General features: G+C 39.8%; 1 protein-coding gene across 1 annotated transcript in view; it reads left to right on the forward strand.

The window, feature by feature from the left end:
• The window catches only part of Lmnb1 (lamin B1), a 50,952-nt gene that overhangs the window by 22,463 nt on the left and 11,783 nt on the right, over positions 1–16,706 (forward strand). The window contains exons 2-7 of the mRNA XM_020157045.2: positions 4,859–5,015; positions 5,638–5,763; positions 7,738–7,908; positions 9,255–9,380; positions 14,769–14,989; positions 15,955–16,180. Coding sequence (XP_020012634.1) covers positions 4,859–5,015; positions 5,638–5,763; positions 7,738–7,908; positions 9,255–9,380; positions 14,769–14,989; positions 15,955–16,180 — 1,027 coding nt within the window. The remainder of the gene's footprint in view (positions 1–4,858; positions 5,016–5,637; positions 5,764–7,737; positions 7,909–9,254; positions 9,381–14,768; positions 14,990–15,954; positions 16,181–16,706) is intronic.

Consider the following 16,706-nt stretch of genomic DNA (forward strand, 5'->3'; position numbering starts at 1 on the left):
TGAACCCAGGGCTTTGTGCATACTCAGCATGCACTCTTACCACTGAACTGTATACCCTCTAGCCCCAGGTTCTTTTATCATTTAGCAAAACAGTCGTCCATAGGCTTTCTGTATAGAAAGTGTAGGGATAATAAGCATGGACCTTTCTCTCAAAGAGTTCTTAGTCAGCCAGGGGCTGGTGGCTCATACCTGTAATCCTAGCTACTTGGGAGGCTGAGATCCAAAGGATCGTGGTTTGAGGCCAGCCTTAGCAAAAATGTTTGTGAGACTCCATCTCAATGTAAAAAACTTGGCATGGTGGCACATGCCTGTCATTTCAGATTTGCAAGAAGCTTAAAATAGGATCATGAGCCAGGCCAGTTTGGCCAAAGAGCAACTATATAACCAGAGTGAAAAGGACTAAAAGAGTGTTTCAAGTGGTAGAGCACCTGCCTAGCAAACACGAAGCCCAGAGTTCAAACCTCAGTTTACTCCCACCTCTCCCAAAAAAAAAAGCCTCAGGTCTCTTGAGGTAGCTGAGCTAAGCTCATGCCTAAATCCAGGGAACTGGTATGGTTAGTGAACTGCACACGTGCGGCAGGTGGAGAGGTGTAGGTGGCTCTCTTCCCTTCCTTAGCTGCTTTATGAAAGCTTCCATCTTGCATTGGGAATGTTCTGGACTGCAGGCGGAAGAGGAGAAGTGGGTGAACACAGAGCACTTAGTGGAGTTGAGAGCCCTTAGGAGGTAAGGACAGGTGCAAGAGCTGTCTGCCGAAGCTCCCCCTCCCCCCAGTTCCTTCTCAGTGTTCACTTCAGCACCTGCTTGTGCTCAGCTGCTGGCGTAAGTGTGCAGGCGACATGGGCTAGTGCCTGACCTGGAGCAGCAGGAGGTGTTGAGGGTCCAGAACAAGAGAAGGCTCCCCGTGCAAAACACTCCCTGCAAGGGCCTTGTCTTACTGTTTTTGTATGCTAGCTAATAGGTAGTAGCAGGATTAAGTTAATAGGTATCAAGATTCAGGCTGCAGATTGAGTCTTCCTGCTCTGCCTCCAGGCTCTCCGGGTACCCGTGTGTGAGCGTGCACACATGCACATTTTCAGGTTAGAAAACACAGCCTTCATGGAACAGGGACTATGAGTTACTCTGCAGATGCCAGAGTCCTCCAAGTGCCTAGCACAACACCCACTGTCCCTGATACAAAGGCCAGCAGAGGCTCACTAACCATCTCACTCTTCTGTTCTATTGTCATCCTGAAGTAAAATTAAGTTCTGCTTGCTCTAAACTTTGTGCTTGACTTACTTGCTGTGGTTTGCTCCTCTTTTTTTTTTACTCAAAAAGTGTTTTTTTGAGTTAGGGTCTCTATGTAGCCCAGGCTGACCTGGAACTCATGTAGGCTGGGATGACCTCAAACTCCCAGTTCTCCTGCTTTTGCCTCCTGAGTGCTGGGATTACAGGTGTGCACTACCTACTCCTGGCTACAAAACATTTTTGAGTATCTACCTTTACCAAACATTGACAGGCACCAAGGATATAAAGGTGTGCTCATTTTGTTCACAGTCAAATGTAGAAGACAGACATAGAATCTTGAATCTTAAAAAGAAGACATCCTGTGTGTGCACTACAGGAAAACCCTGAGCAAAGTGCTGTGGAACCCCAATAAAGGGAATAACTTTTTTCTGCTAGGAGATGTAGAGGCAAAGCAGGACAGAGGAGGGATGACGTTTGGTTTCCACTTAGAATGGTAAGAGTTTCCAGTTAAATGGAATAGGTAACACAGGAGTTGAGGAGCTGAGACCCAAGTTTCAGAAGGTCTTCAGGACTTAGATCCAGAATGACTTTGACTTTCTAGGTGTTTGTGCCATGCTTTGCTGAGGAGCACAGATCTTTCTTTCTTTTTTGGAGGTACCGGGGTTTGAACTCAGGGTCTCACGCTTGGTAGGCAGGTGCTCTACCACTTGAGCCACACCTCTAGTTCTTTTTGCTTTACTTATTTTTTTCAGATAGGGTGTGGAGTTTTTGCCCTAGGAAGTCCTGGAGCACGATCCTCCTACCCACAGCCTCCAGTGTAGCTGGGATTAAAGATAGGCACCACCATACCTGGCCTAGATAGATGTTTTCAAGCAGTGTTGTAAAAAGCTAGGATTGGGATGGAGATTGGTGGAACTCTGTAACCTTCTTGCTTTCTTCAATTACAGCAGCTCCACACATAAGCACAAAGCATGGTTTTGTTTGTTTTTTTGAGACAGGGTCTCACACTGTGTAGTGCAGCCTAGTCTGGAACTCACAATCCCGCCTCAGCCTCTGAGTGCTGAGATGATAGGCATTTGCCAGCACATCTGGCTTAAAGCATGCTTTTATAAAAGCATAGTTACAGTCTGTGTGAAGAATTAAAGGGTTTTATGATAGAATTTTTGAATGATAAAGTGTTAAGATCTTTATTTTGGTGTTGATTGGTCTCTCATTGGGTTATCTGGTTCTTTTGGCTTTTACTAGTCATGTTTTGCCTTCTCACAACTTATTAGGTCCAGTTCTTATTGCCTTCTGAGTTTAGTTGATTTCCATGGCTCGGATTTTGAATGAGAGGAAATCTGATTGATTGCTGGTCAGAGAACCTTTGGCTTGTAGAGTCAGTTATTCACCTCCAGTGCAGTTGGATATAAGCAGATCTTGGGGGTAGTTCTTGAAGTCAAAGGTTGGGATCAGACTGGTCCCCAGGTTCAGTGGGAACCACTCTTACCCTGTCCCGTGGATCTGCTCAGAAATATTCTCTGCATACACTTGTGTCCGTGTACTGGTGCATGCATGATTTTTTTTTTTCCAGAAAGCAGTCTAAGAAATGATTACTATCACTTCTTTTTAACTTTTTCCCCTGGATTATTAGAACTTTCTAATCTTGTACATGTTTTTAAAATTTGTCAATAACAGTTCTCTTGGAAGTAAGACTATGGCTCTTTTAATATGTGTAGATGGAAAACAGTCAAATAAATGTTTAAAATTAAGTAAGAGTTTATTTTCTTGAGTCTGCACACTAAGGTTAGCTTTTCTTTGCAGTTATAAGCACATGTGCTTAATTTGGTCAGTAATGTGAAAGCTTTAAGAAAGCGTTTATAATGAAGCTGTTTCAGAATATCAATGTTCTGAGTGACAGCAAACTTGATGTTAAATAGCACCAACATTTATCACGATTGAACTAAAGCACCTGTAAAGTTTGCACTGCCACCATTAAGAGTGACTCCAGGTACTTGTCCCGTTTTTCCCTCTCTTCCTCACCTTGCTCCGTTTTGATGTTTGTGGAAACATTCACCGCACTCTTGTCATTTGGGTGTACTGCCTTAGATTAAGTTTGGGCTTCTTGTTATTAAACACTGCAAGATGTGGCACGGTATCTTTGTCTTGGTGGTGTAACATTCTGAGTTTTGAGCTATGTCTATGTATTTATTACTCATTAAAGTACACAAGAATGATGCTAAATAAAATACTTAGTTTGCAAATTACTGCATGTAATAGTCTATAAAATTGGCCCAGTATGGTATGCAGTATCAGTCTTGGTGGATCATTGATCATCACTGTGCACAAAGCACACGTTGTGATCTGAGAGTCATACACTAGGGAGTGGAATGGTAGAGTTTTTGTAAGTGTGCAAATTTAATTTTGAACCAGTTGCTTTTGGAAGTATTTATGTAATATTCTACAAAACACAGTTTTATTTTAAATTGTATGGGTTGTGATGTATGTCTTACTTTAACTCTGGCCGCTTCATAGTAGAATAAAATAGTGGCTCTTTCCCAAGTGTCACTTCCGTCCTGTAGAGACCCAACGCTTGAAAGAATGAGGCATTTTGGCTGAAAGTTAGGACTATATGGGATTATTGGATTCTTTTTAATTTTTTGAGCAGTTGATTCCCCCCCCCCACCCCCCCCCCGCTCTAGACTAGTTTTCAGTTAAAGCCTGCCATCTTGTGGTCATAAAAAAATAAATGTGGGGATTTAATTAAGGAAAAAGTCTGCTGAGATTTTATGTAGTTGCTTTGTGATACCCAAATGAGTAAAGTCTTCTAAATTATATTTTCTTACTATTTGATCTGCTTATTTCTTCATTTTGTTTGAATATTAGGAATACTTTTTTATAATAGCAGTTCTAGTTAAGAGCAGGTATTGAATTTTGATATTAAGACTTCCTATGTAACGAGTGATAACAATTACTTGAATGAGGAAAATACTGTCCTTTAGAATATAACTAATAAACAAACTGTATCCACAGGAACTTCATTATGTACAACTTCATTTTTTGGTAGCTAATAACATAAACTGAATAATTTTTCTGTAAAATATTAAGGAGGTTCTTACTTGTAGTTAGGAAAATCTCAGATCTCCTCCTACATGAGAAATAGAAGATACTTGTAAGTGTGTTGGTATCACTTACTTGTTATTAACATCAAGCAGATTTCTGTATATCGTTAGTTTTAAAGTTCTTAAAATAACTTAATCTCATTTTATATGTTTTGATGTCTACTGTTTATTTTGGCCTATAGTATCCATTATATTTAAAAATAAGTTTCAATTTCTTCAAAAATACTTAGTGTGCCTCTTAATAGAACAAGGAAGAAATGTGTTCTCATTTAGAGACAACCAGGATTCTGGTATACTGGTTCTTTTGGATTTCTTCATCCCAGAAACCTTAGTACTCATTCCACATGGGAAAAAAATGCTGTTATCTACCCAAAACTCTAGATCTAATGTTCCTGAATAGGCCTTTCCAAATTCAGTAGGTTTGGGCACTCCTATTTAAAGTGAATTTCTTTTATTTCTCCTGTTAGCAGGCAGGAAGAGGCCTCAAGTCAGCAGTATAACTGATGTCTGTGCTTTTGCAAATGTCTTACAGTTATGCTAAGAAAGAATCTGATCTTAATGGAGCCCAGATCAAGCTTCGTGAGTATGAAGCAGCACTGAACTCTAAAGATGCAGCTCTGGCTACTGCCCTTGGTGACAAAAAGAGTTTAGAGAGTGACTTGGAGGATCTGAAGGATCAGATTGCCCAGGTAAGTAAACTGCCCATGAGCTGTCCTTGGCAGATAGTTGGCATTTGCCTTAAGTCATGGCTTGATTGATTTTTTTTTTTTCTTTTTAAATACCTAGTTTTTATTTCTTGGGAAGTTACTTAAGTCTTTTTTGGTAGCTTGCCTGAAGAAGTCTTGAGGAAGCTAACATGCATAGGATGGTCCCTGAGCAGTCAGTCATCCTCTTTGGATTCTGCAGATCTTGAGCTCTTCTTCCTTTCTCATGTGTGCCCTCATTTTGTCTCTTGCCCTTGTCAAAGCCTATTTCATTATTGCACGAAAATGAGAGCTGGGAAAAAAGCAGTTGTCATAATGCACACAGGAAACAATGAAAGTGATTAGCTGAAAATCATTGGCTTGGTTTGCAAAATGTGAGTGTTAGATCTGTGCTCTTCCCTGTGGGCAGTTACCAACTTGACAGGTGATCTGGTGTGGCACCCTGAGGTTGGGACCAGCAAATGAACACATAGTTCTCTGGTACAGTTAAAACGAGGTAAAATGGATAGGAATTGTGATAGTTTATTAATTTGATTCATACACATCTTCAATTCATTACTAAATGACTGCCATGTAACTTTATCACAACCTTTTTTCTTTATGATAGTTGGAAGCCTCCTTAGCTGCTGCCAAGAAACAGTTAGCAGATGAAACTTTACTTAAAGTAGATTTGGAGAATCGTTGTCAGAGCCTCACGGAGGATTTGGAATTCCGTAAAAACATGTACGAAGAGGTAACTGTAACTTCCTTTTTTTTTTCTTTTAAGCTATGTTCTCATGATACAGTCTAGGCTGACCTTGAGCTCTCATTCCTCCTACTTCAGCCTCCCTAGTGCTGGGATTACAAGTGTGTGCCCCAGACCCAGAGGCCCAGCTTAATTAATTTATTCAAGGAAAAAAGATGTAGTAGAAAGTTAACAGCTAAAGAGATAAAAGATTTGAGGATAGGAGAAATTTTGCAGGTAAACTGGTCAAGGTACTTGTGTTAAAAGACCAAATCTAAGAATTTAAGGGTAATTGGAGAAGTAGGTAGTAGAAATCTGTCCATTTTTATAATAACAGTTATTTGAATAAAATGGGTGTTGTTGGTACCAAGTATACTGGACAAACAAACCTTGTACAACTTTTGAATCAGTTTCTCATATTAAAATGAAATATGGATACTACTGTTTTTCTCCAAGGAGTAGTGAAAATCAAAGTGAAGCATTGTGTTTGAAAGTTCTGTGTAACCCATAGCAAGCATTTTTATATAATTGTTAACAAGTATTGCTCTATAAAAGCAGATGTTTTTATGTGAAATTGACTTATTTTTGTTTTGCTTTGTTAAAATTGTTTCTGATCTATCATGTTAAAGGTATGGAGAACCAGGAATAATTTTTTTCTTCATGAAATAGTAATTGAAAAATGGCATCAGTTAAATAATTTGATATTTTTAGAGTGCATAGCATCTTTGGATATTTTGTTTTTGAGTTTTTGAATATGACTTGAAAACATTACTTAACTTTTTCTTTTTTCTACATTGAGGACACTTCAATGTCTATACCTTTATTGTGAACAGTTAAGAGGGAAAGGAAGAGGAAGCAGAAAACTAGGAAGAGCAAGGGAAGTAGACAAAGAGCACACTGTCAGTAGGTGCTCACTATTTGTTGAGCGTGTCCCTTTGCGTGATACGCTTTCACGATTTAGGGGCATTTGCTTCATTAAGTAGATGTGAGTGCTGGGAGGTTGATAGCAGAGCTGTGATTTGAACCCTGGCTTTCTGGTTTTTCTGATTCTACCAAGCACATCTTCCTCTTCAATGATTAAGAGAAGGATGAAGAAATGCACAGAGACTAGAATATACTCAAAATACACAAGGCTGAGGGGTAGCTAGCTCAGTGGTAGAATGCTTGTCTAGCATGTTTAAGGCCCTGGGTTCTATCTACAGTACTGTACAAGAAACAGCAACTTAGTGGATTATACTCCCCTCTTGTGGTTTTTTAAATTATTGCCATTAAAAACAAATCTCTGTATTTTCATAGTGAGAAGTTAAAATGGAAAATTTAATTTGTGGGCTTGTGTTCTTAGCCACAGATTCCCTATTCCAGATTTGTTTGGACAGTTCCTTAAAACTGAAGAATTCACTATCCTTTAATAGTGAATTATCACATATGTCAATTAATCAAGTAATTCTGTTAATAAGACCATGTATTAATTAGTTGATAGAGGTAGCTCTCCATTAGCTAGTAAAAGAAATCCTGTAACTTCCCTCCTGCCTGTTACTGTGTCTAAGAAAATAGTTTCATCTGACTGATAAGCTTATTAACTTTCTGTGTGCATTTTTTTTTAGAGGTGTCCTTAGGATTATGAGTAAAGCAATTTAGAAAAAGCAACCGCTGGTTAGTGTTGAATACAGTACCTGTCTGGTTATCCAGGACTGCATGGCACTGTAGGAAATAATCCAGGCCATTCTTTGCCTTTAGAGAATACAATAGCTGTATTCCTAAAAAGAAAAAGAAAATTCCTAGGGGAGATACAATGATTTATATCATTAGTTCTAGCTCAGAAATCTACCAGAACACCAAGAGACAACAAAGTGTATTCACACGCCTGCCTTAGGACAGGACAGACGGGAGGTGTGTTAAGTTTTCCAATGACCCTGAGCACTCAGACTCATACTACTGTAATCATGGTAAATAACTTGGTTTATGTCTCTTTTGTCCCCCTAGGAGATCAATGAGACTCGAAGGAAGCATGAAACACGCTTGGTGGAGGTAGATTCTGGGCGTCAAATTGAGTACGAGTATAAGCTGGCTCAAGCCCTTCATGAGATGAGAGAGCAGCATGATGCCCAAGTGAGGCTGTACAAGGAAGAGCTGGAGCAGACTTACCATGCCAAAGTGAGCACTTACTCTCCAGAGGGTTTGTTTCAGCACCCACAATCAGTACTAACATGGTCACCCTGAAGAAGGTGTCTTGATGTTTCCTTCATTCTGGTTTAAATGATTTCCTTAGTCTTCGTGAGTGTAGGAAATGTATATTTTAAGTGACATTTCCTATAAACTAAATGTTACTAGAAATTAAGGGTTATTCCAGTTTTATTAGCAGTAAGGATTTATCTTTGTCTCATTAATCACTCATGTCATGTGACAGTAGTGAAGCTCCAGTCCTTCAGTGACTGGTACTGACCCTGCTGCCTACACATTCCACTTTGTAGTAAATGAGTGCCGTTTGCTTCTAGTTCTGACTTCCATATTGTCATTGTAAGTGCACTGTGACCACTACACTTGGCCTTTTTTGTACAAGAACCAAATGGAAAGTCTTTTCTGTTTCTTCCTCTGTCACTTGTATCCATTTAAACATTGATATAGAAACATCCTACTTGTATTTTGCAGGCCATGCAAAAGTCCAGACTTTACTGGTAAATTATTTTATCCCATGTGTCCAATACTGCATAAATTACTTAGAAAGAATTATTAGTGGCAGACTTAGAAAATTAGGGTCATGGAGTGACCATGGAGTGTTTGTGTTGGATTCTAGCCATGTTCTCATGTAGTAATTGGCTAATGTGAGTGAAAGATCATGTAAAGAGTACCTGCAGTTGTCCAGCACTTACTGAATGTTGGCATTGAGCTATATAGTGAAGGATCTAAAGTTTGGACATCACAGGCTGAGGCTTAAAGGGAGCCAGCAAAAACATAAAAATATGTGTCCGAGGTGCATGCACACACACACACACACACACACACACCAGCTCACTCTAGAGTGTTACGGGCTTTTTCAGGAAATGGGTATTATTCTTACCTGAGGGACTGTTTTTGCTTCCAAAAGGAAACATTTCCATATTGTTGAAATAATCTATTCAGTATTCAGATTGGTAGGTTAGGGATATACAAAGTTTTCCTATAAACATCACCAAAGTCAAGTTGTTACTGCTCGGTTTCCTTAGACAGTGTTACCTTAGATATTAAAGGTTAGTTGTTGAAATTACAAAGTAAAAAGCTTTGGATAATGACCTAGGTATATCAGCATTGTTAAAGCTCATATTTTAGGAAGTGAGACTAAAAGTCAGACTTAAGGTAACTCAAACCACGTCAGCAAGGTTCATGATGCTTTTCCTGTGTTTCAACAGCCAGTTACCAGCAGTCCTTAGGTTTGAAATGCCTTGAGGTAACCATGCTTCCTCATTTGTTAGTTCTCATTTACTAGGTAGGACTGACTGACTGTGGCTTACTGCTTCTTTCAGCTTGAGAACGCCAGGCTGTCCTCAGAGATGAATACTTCCACCGTCAACAGTGCCAGGGAAGAACTGATGGAGAGTCGAATGAGAATCGAGAGCCTTTCATCTCAACTTTCTAATCTACAGAAAGAGGTAAGTAAGCATCTTCCTTTAAGCAGAATTGAAGTTAAACTGGTAGGCTGCCGTGGTGAAGGTGCTTTGCCTGCCTGATGTCACTCCTTCCTCTATTCATGACGTGTGAGGCATTATTTTGTGCCCTGATTTTTACATTGTTTCCCCAGATTTTTTCATTTTGCACTACATAAGCCATTCTCTGAGCAGATACTGTTTCTCCTAATTAATAGGTTATGTAGAGCTAAGGGACTTCATAGGTTATTCACTGGGCATACTTTAGGATCCCGGTTTTCTACCCATCCGTCAGCCTCCTCTGCAGAGTTCCTTTTTCATCATGATTGGAAACGAAAACAAAACATGTAAAAATTGTTTGTCATTGGTGAAATGCTTTGTGTTTCTAGATGATTTCTTTGTGCTTAAAATACTTAAGAATTAGGGTATTGGGAAGGTCTGTAATTTCTTTTTATTAAGAATTCACTGGCACCATTCATTCATTAATACACTTTGGTGACAAATAAGTGCATTGCTTCTGTGGTGACTGGCTCCCCGCCAGCACATGGCGGTGTGCTCCAGGTGCTGTGTAGGCAGGCGCAGACATCGGCTTAAAGCAGTTCATTCTGGGGTTCTGTCAGTGGCTACAGAGCGCGCACACAGCCATATGCATAGTCAACATGATTTGGTAATTCACCGCTCACTCTAATTACCCAGAACTAACTTCAGCTTCTGTTTCCTTAAGGGAGGAAGTCTTATTTTGAGATTTCACATAATAATAAGCTTCGTTTTTTTACTTCTGATTAAGTTTTTTTCTTTTTGTTAATTTATTTTGAATAAAATGTTCTAATTATAAAGTGAAACTTTTATTGTAGGAATTTAGAAAACAAAGCAGAAACAAGTCACATAGAACAGGTTGATACTAAGATTAGCTAACATAGGTGCTTTTATATTGCCTGTCATGCATACTTTATTTTCCAGCATAAGATTTTAAGTTATTTTAGAACCAGGTTACCCTGGTAGGTTTTGAAGTTTCCATGTAGCAGTGGGCTGGAAGGACCTTTGTGTTCATTTGGTCTAGTCACAGACCCAGGTGAGTTTAATGACCTGCCTTGACGTTGTAGGATGATAAATAGGTTTCTCTCCTGGTTCCCGGTTTTTCCTTAGTATCTCTCTCTTCTTGAAGATTTTCTTTTTTTTATGGTACAGGGGCCACTCCACCAGCCCTATTTTTTGTTTCATGGAACTATTTGCCTGGGCTGGCTTTGAACTGCGGTCCTCCTGATCTCTGCCTCCTGAGTAGCTAGGATTACAGGCGTGAGCCACTGGTACCCAGCTTCTTTTAAGAATTTAATAGATAACTTGGTTTCCATTGCACCATCTGCCTTTGTCCTGTTGGGGTGCTGTGACAAAATATCATAGACTTGGTAGCTTATAAAGGGCAGAAATTTATTTCTTCCAGTTCAGGAGACTGGGAAGGTGAAGCAAGGCCAAGGCACTGGCGGAATTAGTGAGCGAGCATGTAGTGAGGGCCTGTTTCCTTATTCCAGGGATGGTGCTTTCTCATTGTGTACTCTTGTGGTAGGAAGGCAGATGAGCTCCCTTGGGCCAATTTTATGAGGGTACTAATTTCAGTCACCAAGGCTCAGCCCTCCAATCACCACCCACAAGGCCAAATCGCACCATCACATTGGAGACTAGGATTCCAACAGGTGCATTTTTGAGGGATACAAACATTCAGGCCACACCAATATCTTAACAGGCACTTTCCAGAAATGGGCTTCTGTGCTTGATTAGTTGTATTCTAGTTATTGCCTCTCCCTCAATTTTTGCTTTTCCCTGCCTCTTGTTTCTTTGTTGCTTAATCTACTTGATCACACTTGACAAGATAGTCTTCTGTTGAGGAGACCAATCTTCACTTTACAGACAGCAGACCAAGATTTGTTTGTGGTCAAGTAGCATTTGGTTCTGAGATCTGATAGCCAGGTCCTTGACCCAGGCTCAGGATCTTTTCCTTGTTTGCTTGCTAATTAAATTCCCATCCTTACAAGTGTTTTTGTCATCCTCAGGTTGTTGGCTTTTAAACAGTGTTAGGCTAGTCCCTGGGGGTTTCTAGGAGCTAATTCCTTAGCAGATACAAGAGACGCAGCCCCTTCAGCCAGATGGTTTTTAATTCTCGGTGGAGGGGATCCTTTCCTCTATTTGTTACTGGTAGCAAATATATTTTGATTAATATTTTCACTAGTTAAGTTTCAGCCTTAGAAAAGTCCTTAAAAAGAAATAAAGATCTCTTAACATTTTCCTACCATGTATCTTAACAGTATTTGTTGTTGCGTCATATTCATTTCATCATGTTACCTGTTGCTCCATAGTTTCCTTTTGGTTATGTGACTCATGTTAGTGAAGTTCTTCTTGAATTTTACTTAAAACTGAAATTCCCTTTATAATAAATACATAGGTGGCAGCAGTACCGTTTGGAATTAGGGATTTATAGGTACGGAATCCTGAGAGCGTTTAACTGGTTTGGTTAGGATCTGCTTGCCTTGCAGAAGCATCAACAGTAGCATATTAGAAGCACTGCTGATTTTTGATTTTCTAACACGCAGACTCTGGGAACTTCTATTGCTGCTAGACCATAATAAACCATTCTGTCCTCTACCTCAGATGTATGAAATAAGTGAAGAGAAGACATTTTGAACTTACACTGTTTAGAAAAGAAAATATAGGAAGTATGGAGCACAGTTAAATGCAAGTTCTCTGAGGCACAAGGACTGTCATTGTAACTTACAGTGTCACTCTTATGGGAATGTCTGTTTCTTTCTTTTTGGTGGGGGAAGTCCTGGACTTAGAACTCAGGGCCTCATGCTTGCTAGGCACTCTACCACTTGAGCCACTCCACTAGCCCAAGAAATGCCTGTTTTAATATGGAATGTCAGATGCTACTCTGGAATTGAATTGATTGCTAATTAGTTTTTAAAATAACCTTTTTATTTTGGCCTAATTTTAGATTTACCGAAAAGTTCGAAAAATAGGGATTCTCATATCCCTTGTCTGTTCACCCCATTGTTAGAGTTTTATGCTACTACTTGTCAAAACTAAGGAACTGACAGTAGTAGTACATTACTGTTAACTCAACCACAGACTACTTGGTTTCACCAGTTTTTCTGTTACCCTTTTTCTGTTCCAGGGTGCCACATACCTCCCTAGCCTCCCCTGGTCTGTGACAGTTTTGCAAGCTTTCTTTTTTCACGATCTTGAGTCTTGAGGAGGACTGCCCAGGTATCCCCTCAACTTCTCTTATCTGTGTGTGCTGGTGATTTCCACTGGATTAGGCTGGGCTTGTGGGTTTTAAGTACCTGTCTTACTACATCATGTTACGTCACATCATAGCAGGTGACACAAGAATTACTAGTGATGTGTGGTTACAGTGATGCTATCCACTGTCAACAGAAGTAGTATTTTTCCCATTTCAGCCTTTTTTTCTGGGGAGGCAAGTGACTTAGTCCAGCTACCCTTGAGGGTAGAGGGCAGGAGCCAAGCTCCTTCATCTTTCAGGGATCTACCCTTACTGAGTAGACTTTCAAAGGTTTCTTCTTTCTCCCCTTTATTTGTTTATGTCATTTTGGCCTTATGGTCTTCTATTTTGTACTTTGGGTTATCATTTAATACTATACTATTTTATTGGCTCAGATTGTGCTGTCAAGCTCACTGTTGTGTACCTTGTGGTTTCAGCATTCTCTTACTGCTTGGTACTACATGTTGTTCCAGGCTCATCATATATTTTCCCTGCCTCAGCCCTAGAATCACCCACTTCTTTTCTTTACTTTCTTTCTTTTGGTTTTTTGAGACAGGGTCTTGCTATGTAGCCCTGGCCTAGAATTCTATGTAGCCTAGTCTGACTTCGAACTCAGGATCCTCCTGCCTCTGTATCCTGAGTGCTGGGATTACAGGTATGAACCACCATGTCTGGCTAGGACAATCCATTCCTCTCAAGGACTCCTGGGTCTCTTATTGGAGAATGGCATACAGAAGTTAAGGTCTGGGCACTGAGTGTACTCGGTACTGGGGTATCACTGCTTCTGGGCTCTCTTCATGGACAGCACCAGTAATCTTTGTGTGTGTGCTGACCCACGTACATGCCTGTATCTGTAATTGTTCTGTCTGTATATTTTTATAAGCTAAACATGAACTCATACAGATAATCTCTGACGTGAATTTAATACTTGGGTTCACTTTCAGCATCCTTTCTTGCTTTTCTTTCACTCTTCTCTATGAGGTTGAGAAGTCTGGTTTCCACCATCCATTTACCTATTTGTTGAGACCCACTATATGTTTAAAATAGTTTCAGAATTTTGCATCTGAACCCCTGTTAGAGGAATAAATTAATCAACAGGAGTGCAGTGTTTATATTACAGTGTGTGGCTTCTCCAGCCTTCCAGATTTAATTTTGCATGGTTGGTGCCAGGTCCCTTCTCTCCCGCTGATGCAGCTGCTGTGATTCTGAGAACCTACACCCTCCATCTGTCTCTTTGAGTTGATCACCCTTGTCATTTTCTGAGGTTACTGAGATGAATTCTGTCACATAGAAACAGAAGAAGATTACGCAGGAGCCTCAGGGTTTCTAAGTTAAACTTTCTGGTGTAAGATGTGTGATTTTTTTTTTTCACCTTTTACACCAAGTAATTATAATATTTTATAGACCACACTAACACTATATCGTATGTCCTTTGTGTGCTATTCGAGCATGAGATGGGGCAGCAACCCCTCCACGTTCCCTCTTCCTTGGTTTCTGAATATTCCTCAGCTGTTCTCTGTCACATACTTGCCCTCATCCTTAGCTTTCCTCTGTGAGTGAGTGTTCCTGTTTTTTCAGTTCCTTAGTTAATTTATACTTTTGAAGTACGGACCTTGAGGGGAAGCCAGGCTTGATTTACCACAACAGCGGCTTAAAATTTTATTTGGTCAAACTCAGAAAACTTATATGTACATTTATAAACTTCTATTTGGAGAATGTTTCTTTTTTGAGCCTTTCATTAGCCAAATTTTTCCTGAGGTCTGTTTTTTTTTTTCTTTTATTCATATGTGCATACAATGTTTGGGTCATTTCTCCCCCCCCTTCCCCCCCCCCCGCCACCTAAATTACATGCAACTTTTTAATTTTTTTTTTTTTTGGTGGTACTGGGGTTTGAACTCAAGGCCTCACATTTGCTAAGCAAATGCTCTACCATTGAGCCACCCTGCCAGCCTCTGAGGTCTGTTTTAATATTTTAGGAATTCGGGTTTTAATTTCTTAAAATCAAGAGCTCTTGAATTCTAATGAGTTAGAGACTCCCGTCCAGGAAACGGTTTTAAATAGCTGCCTTGTGCTAGGTTGGAATGTCCCTAGAAAGTAAGTGTGTTTCTTTGAATCTGAAGTCTAGAGCATGTTTGGAAAGGATTCAAGAGTTAGAGGACTTACTTGCTAAAGAAAGAGACAACTCTCGTCGCATGCTGTCTGACAAAGAGCGGGAGATGGCGGAAATAAGGGACCAGATGCAGCAGCAGCTGAACGATTACGAGCAGCTTCTTGATGTGAAGCTGGCACTGGACATGGAAATCAGTGCTTACCGGAAGCTCTTAGAAGGGGAAGAAGAGAGGTAAGGAAACGGGTCACCCCACAGTTTATTTTTTGCCCCCTATTTTTATTTTTAAGGAATAATGAATGAGGATTTGGTTTTTAATAATTCAGACAACTTTAAATATTTTCTGTCATTTTGTAACACCTAGTTATGAAGGTACTAATAGACCACAGTTCTACCTCGGCAATAGAAAACATTGATAAAAGAGGTCTCACTATATTATTATAATTATTTTAAATGTTGGACAGTGAGGTTTTAAATATTTTGGCAGCTTATATATAGATATAGAATACCAAATTTTCTGAAAAGAAACTTACACTTTTTAAATCTGGCTAGTGTATCTTTTTTTTTTTTTGAGTCAGGGTCTCACTGTATAGCGCAGGCTAGCCTTGAACTCAAGATCTTCCCGTTTCTACCTCCCAACGCTGGGATTATAGGTGTGCACCACCATGCCCAAAATATATGAGTCATTTTAACATTTATTCTCATAAGAGAGTTTAAAGAGAAAGTGGCTAATTTAGGTTAAAAAGCCAATGAATTTCAATATTATGTACTTTTTTTTTTTTTTTTTTTTTTGAGGTACTTGGGCTTGAGCTCAGGGCCTTCATCTCCAGCCACTACCAGCCCTATTTTTGTGAAGGGTTTTTCAAGATAGGGTCTCACGAACTATTTACCTGGGTTGACTTCAAACCACAATCCTCCTGATCTCTGCCTCCTGAGTAGCTAGGATTACATGAGCTCCTGGCACCGGCATTATGTACATTTTGACTGTGAGAAAACGCAGGTTTGAAAAGAGAAAACGGTGCACTAAATGTAGCAGTGGTCATGGTGGCAGATTACTATTATTTTTGAAGCAAAATTGACAGTGGACATCCTAGCATAGACAAATGTCTTAGTTTTAAGGTAATTATTGGCAGATTGTAGTAACATTAGAAATGCCTGAGCAGGCCATTACTATCCTTTGTTTTGTTTCTTCCATGTAGGTTGAAGCTCTCCCCAAGCCCTTCTTCCCGGGTGACAGTGTCCCGAGCATCCTCAAGTCGCAGTGTCCGCACAACCAGAGGAAAGCGGAAGAGAGTCGATGTGGAGGAGTCAGAAGCCAGCAGTAGTGTCAGCATCTCTCATTCCGCCTCAGCCACTGGGAACGTGTGCATCGAAGAGATAGATGTTGATGGAAAGTTTATTCGCTTGAAGAATACTTCTGAACAGGTGAAAAGAGTAGTCCTGGTTTTTTTTGTTTGTTTGTTTGTTTCTTTTTTCCCAGCAAGGCTTTACAGATTGATAGGCCATCGTGTAATTGTAATAGCTCCTTATCTTTTATTTGGATTCAATAAATCGTCGTGGAATAAAAATTTTCCCCCTCCTTTTTACTTAAATTCATGAAATAAAATTAAAATAGGTGACTGAGAAAGATGTGATGTGCCTTGTGGTTTGAAGATTATCTTCATTAACCCTTCTCAGAACCAGAGCTGTTTTTCACGCTGGTTATTTTGTCACAGTGACCTTCCCAAGGATGAATTATCACTCTTAGCTCTAGTCAGATTTGTAAAAAGGTTGCAGGACTGGGTGAAAATGGTAGCTGTTCTTTCACAGCTGTTAATAAAAGCCTTATGAAAGAGGAAATACCAGCCCAGGCTCAAGATAGGTTGAAAGGAGCATTTTTCTCTCTAAATAAATGAATAAACAAATGTTAATGATTTGTTTTATATCAAAAATAGCATGAAGCCCTATCTTG

This window comes from Castor canadensis, chromosome 6, assembly GCF_047511655.1.
Source record: "Castor canadensis chromosome 6, mCasCan1.hap1v2, whole genome shotgun sequence".
Classification (NCBI taxonomy): Eukaryota; Metazoa; Chordata; class Mammalia; order Rodentia; family Castoridae; genus Castor; species Castor canadensis.